The 4,972-nt window shown below is 44.1% G+C and overlaps 1 protein-coding gene across 1 annotated transcript; it reads right to left on the minus strand.

Moving 5' to 3' along the window:
• Positions 1 to 639: 639 nt before the first annotated feature.
• Positions 640 to 2,293, minus strand: LOC146556360 (ADP-ribosylation factor-like protein 4C). Its single transcript, XM_085249550.1, has one exon. It carries the CDS (start codon positions 1,862 to 1,864, stop codon positions 1,286 to 1,288), a length of 579 nt encoding a protein of 192 aa, XP_085105676.1. The 5' UTR covers positions 1,865 to 2,293; the 3' UTR covers positions 640 to 1,285.
• Between the last annotated feature and the right edge of the window lie 2,679 nt (positions 2,294 to 4,972).

Consider the following 4,972-nt stretch of genomic DNA (forward strand, 5'->3'; position numbering starts at 1 on the left):
GTTTTTCTACAGCAGCTATTAGATATATCCAGAAGAATTACACATATATGAAGATATTTCTTTGAATGTGGTGGACATTTTATGAGCAAAGTATTTTTATAATGAGCAGATTAATCAGTTATATAAACAGTTACTTTCAAACAGTTTAGCCCAAATACCTCACATCCACCCACAATTTGTGACTTGTATGATGAGGAAATATTTAAATAAACTACAAGATAAATGCCCATATTAGTTACAGAGTGATGTGAAATATTTGGGACAGAAATCTATACCGTCCTAGGGCACATTAGCCTAATTTGATCACCGCTTGCTGCTGTAAACAGAGCACCGCAATGCAGATCCATAAATTTCACAAACGAGCTCCGGCTTTCCTCCAAACATTTATTTCATGTGCAGATGATTAAAACAAAGATCTGAGGTCAGGCTGTTATTAGCTTCTGCCTGAACTCTGTGACCCCGGACTTATCGTTGACCCCCACCTGTGATTGTATCTTGATGAAGAAATAACTATCTCTGACTTACTGTCAGCAGTCATGTCGGCCTTTTTTTCTCCCCACCACACATCCTGCTGCCACCGTAACCTCCACATCACCTCTACTTCTCAGCAGTGTGTAAATGAAGAACGTGACCCAAAACTTTGATTTAAAATCTTTTTAATATACAAAATACTTCAATTTTGGCTTCTTAGTACATGAATCACCTGAAACTGCTCCTCTAATAATACAGTGTAGTTCTCTACTGTCTGTTAGCAAATGAAAAGTGCAAAGTAGTGGACTCTGTCTTCTGTCCACCACGCAGAGGAAAGGCTACTTCAATGCTCCAAAAGCAGTCAAGATCAAACCTTGATCCTACAGATGTCTGTGTTCAAGACAGAAAGAGCAGGGGCACGAGTGACCCGAGCCACGTGCAAAATCAAACTCGTTTCCACAAAGATGTCCTGTGGGTGGAAATAATAATAATAAAAAAAAGAGTCCAGGGTGAGCCAAAGCTTCAGTTAAAGCGTGTTCAAAGTCTGAGATAAAGCCACAGATAAATGGGCCAGCCTGTTTATCTGTTCCTCTCTCTCTCTGTCAGTGCTGCAGCTCCAAACAGCCCAGTCAAGTTTCCTGTCTTGATTTTGGTTATCCTTGTGTGTTTTCTGTCCTACATACTCTTGCCCGCAAAAGCATCTGAGCAGGACTTCAGAGGCTGAACAGCTTTATTCCAAAAACGAAAAAAAAAAGTCACTGTTAAGGGCAATACTGGTAAAACCCGAACTCCTTGCAGTAATGTCCGGCGGCTGTTACCGCTTCTTTTTCTGCTTTAAGGATTTCCTTCTTTTCAGAATCATCTCATACAGCTTGTCCATGCCCTCGTGAAGCCCCTCGCCTATTATAGCGCAGGCAGGTTGGATGTGGTAAGTGGTGGAGGGGGTGAGCTCGTGCAGGGCCAGCTGCTTCTCGATATCCGCCACCGGGAGGGATTTGGGCAGGTCCTGCTTGTTGGCGATGACCAGCAGCGGCGTGCCCTGGTTCTCCGCAAACTTGGTGACTTTGTGCAGTTCAGTCTTGGCCTCCTCCAACCTGTCCACATCTACCGAGTCCACGACGTATATGATTCCGTCAGTGCAGCGGCTGTAGGACTTCCACAGGGGCCTCAGCTTCTCCTGCCCCCCCACGTCCCAGAAATGACAACTGATGCCCTTCGCAGTGCAGTTGCTCAGCTTGATCTTCTCCGTGTTGAAGCCGATCGTGGGGACCGTGTTGACAAATTCATTAAATTTAAGTCTGTAAAGAACCGTGGTCTTCCCAGCAGAGTCCAAACCCAGCATGACGATGTGAAGAGACTGGAAGGCAGAGATGCTGGAAACGCTGTTGCCCATTATGGCATTTATTCTGCAGCTGCTGGTTTTATCTCCCGATTCAAGGGGAAGAAAACAGTCCTAAAGCTCAGAGCCTTCCACTTCACGGGTAAAAAAAATCCTTAGGTTGGGATAGTGGAGAGCGGAGAAGCCCCGGTGCGCTGTGGATGACCGATGAGCTCTGCTGTGGCCCTCAGCAGCAGCAGCAGAGGACGCAGAGCTCCGTTCATTAGTATTCTCCTCACACACTCGCATCCATTTGGCGACGAAGGAAAGCTGCGCTGTAAGAACACTCCAGAGACAACAAGGATGACACCGAACAGCCCAACGATCTCTCTGGAAATTGCGCACAAACAGCTCCGCGGTCCGCACCTGTGCGGAAGAATAACATCCACCGTTTAATTCACTCACTCCTGGAGAACACTCCTACACCCGCAACGCTCTCCGTGGCCGTGGTTTTGTGAGGCTGTGTGAGGCTGACAAATCAGAAGCGCCCCGCTACGCTCCACCCACCCGGGACATGCGCCAATGAGAGGGCGAGCCTCTGCGGCGATCGGGTTACTATAGACACGCGAGACTGACAAACATGCACAGCCAGCGTTCATAGAGCCGTGGAGGAGTGTTTGTGCATGAAGCTTTGTTTTATTTGAATTATCAGGCTGACTGAAAGAAACACAAACAGGCAGAAATGGATGGAATGAAACAGGAAGGTGTGCAGATCAACGGCGTTAACATGTTAAAGAAACTGGGCGTAGTTTAGTAATCGCATGGAAACAGTCATAGTCAGGTGCGCCACCTTCTGGTGAAACACAGGAGGCACAGGAGGCATGCAAAAGCTGAAAGGAAACCTTTCAGTCTCACGTTAATAAAGATTTCCTGTTGTGTAAAATAAATAAATAAATAATAAAGGTTGCCCGTATTTAAGCTCGTGTAAATGACTTGTTGGCTCTAATATGTGAAACATACTCCATACAAGTCATGTTGAGCCACAAACAGCTTTGCCATCACAAAGTAGAAGCTGCTAGAAGTTTTTGGAAAGGTCACTTTTATATAGAATTTATTTATTTGTCCAGCTAAAAAGTCTCACTGACATTAAAAATGTCTTCTTTAAACGTGATCTTGAAAAAATAAACAATACAACAGTAGTTATTAATCTGTCATCTGTTCATTTCTTGAAATTTGATGATGTTCCATGACATCAGAGGTGTAAGTGAGTGAACATAGTTATAGTCTGCTGCATTGCTTTCAGAAAACAGAATAAGAACACATTTTCTTACACCTGGTCTCAAACACTGGCCTCCATAAGGCTCCACCCTAAAAGGAGGAAGTCTTACTCACACAGAGACCTAGGTCACCTCTGTGTCACTTACAGGACTAGACTGCTCACAGGAAGCCCTTTTATCATCACTTGTACTTGAACCTTTGGGTTAAGAGTGTGAGCACAAACGAGCTGTGCTGTTTGCTGTTATGCACATCAGTTTGAAATGACTTTGACCCTCCTTTGAAGGATCTGTGCCATGGTTTCGTGGAAAATTATAGTTTTTTCTTTGTTTGTTTACTTAAAATGACAAAATCGCAAATTGAAGTATTGCATATTTACACTTAATGACCTGCCATTTAATGCCATTATCACTTAACATGAACAAAAGTATTATAACATGTGTTATTGCTTTCAGTCTCCCTGGTTTCGTGGGTGCAGTTTGATTTCTGCATAACCTCATGTTCATCACTGACCCCTCCAGGCCCTCCTTCTGTGCTGTAGAGGTTTGTGCAGGCCAGTCAATAACGTTCCCTTTGGTCTTCTGGAGGTAGTTCTTCACCAGGAGAAATGTATTTCAGGTCGCTGTCGAGCCAGACCCAGTTTTGCTGCTGACTGCTTGAGGTCTTCTTTTAAAATCTTCACATAGTCCTCTCTTTATGATCCTTCCACCTTGACGAGATTCCCAGTTCCAGACACACTGAAGAATCCTCACAGCATAATACTCAACTCAGCATCACAGCAAAGTATAGACCTGTCGGTCCACTGTGTCCATTTCCTGCTTTGCTTCTTCAAAGCAGGAAATGGAGATTACATAAACGATTAAGGTTAATATGTGCTAATATGTGCATACGTGTAAATATTTTAATAATGTTTGCTTTAACACCTTCCTGTGATTATTTTCATGCTGGTTTGAAATAAAGTATCTCCCTCTTGTCATGATTCGGCTGTGTGGCAGGCAGGATGGACCCAAATACCCAAAAGCAGATCATACAAACAACACTAAACTAAACTGGGAAAAACTAATTACAATGTGCACCAGGAGACACAGGGTGAATCACGCACAGCGATCAAGGAGAACGCAACATAGAACTGAGGGAGACGCGGGACATAAATACGCAGAGGGTTAACGAGGGAACACACAGCTGACACAGATAATCATAACATGACAGGGCAGGAGCAAACACAACATGACGCATACTGACGGGAGACTGTCAAAGTAAAACAGAAAGTACACAGAGGCGCAGACAGGAGGGGAGTAGAGAACATGGGGAGAGCACAGACAAAACGGGCTGGGGAAAACATGGAATAAAACACAAGGAGGAGAAACGAGGCACGGGAACTCAGATACGTGGAGGGGGACACGGGATAAAGAAATGAGGGGAATTCTAATAAACTAAACAACCTAGGAACCATAGAATAAATAGAGAACAAAATACAAAAACACAAGAAAACTAAGAACGCTGGGTCAAAATGACCCAGGACCATGACACCTCTGCTGTTACTGCAGCCTACTGCAACTTACATTTAAGGTTTTTGAGAGGCAAAGCATGAAATGGACACAGTGGACCGGCATGTGTATTACAAGCTTTGCTGTGATATCATGTAATACTCCCTCCACCGTGCTTTAGTGTAGGGACGGTGTTCTTTGGGTTGTACTCCTCTCCTTGCTTTTTCCAAATATAAGCAGTGTGACCAGTAAGCTCTACTTTCAGCTCATCTGACCAAAGGGAGAACTTCCAGTATAAGTGATCTTTCTCCAGGTTGTCCTTACCATACTTTAGTCTGGCTTGAAGGTCTCTCTTCTGCAGAAATTTAGATTTTCTTGGTCGGGAACAGGGCGATTTTGAATAAGATAAGATAAGATAAGA

Source organism: Mchenga conophoros, linkage group LG16 (assembly GCF_057382185.1).
Source record: "Mchenga conophoros isolate Kocher_MC1m ecotype Shallow Benthic linkage group LG16, M_conophoros_male_GT1.1, whole genome shotgun sequence".
NCBI lineage: Eukaryota > Metazoa > Chordata > Actinopteri > Cichliformes > Cichlidae > Mchenga > Mchenga conophoros.

Excerpts from the sequence above, each read along its gene's own strand:
- LOC146556360 (XM_085249550.1), bottom strand. The coding sequence starts at position 1,864 with ATGGGCAACAGCGTTTCCAGCATCTCTGCCTTCCAGTCTCTTCACATC.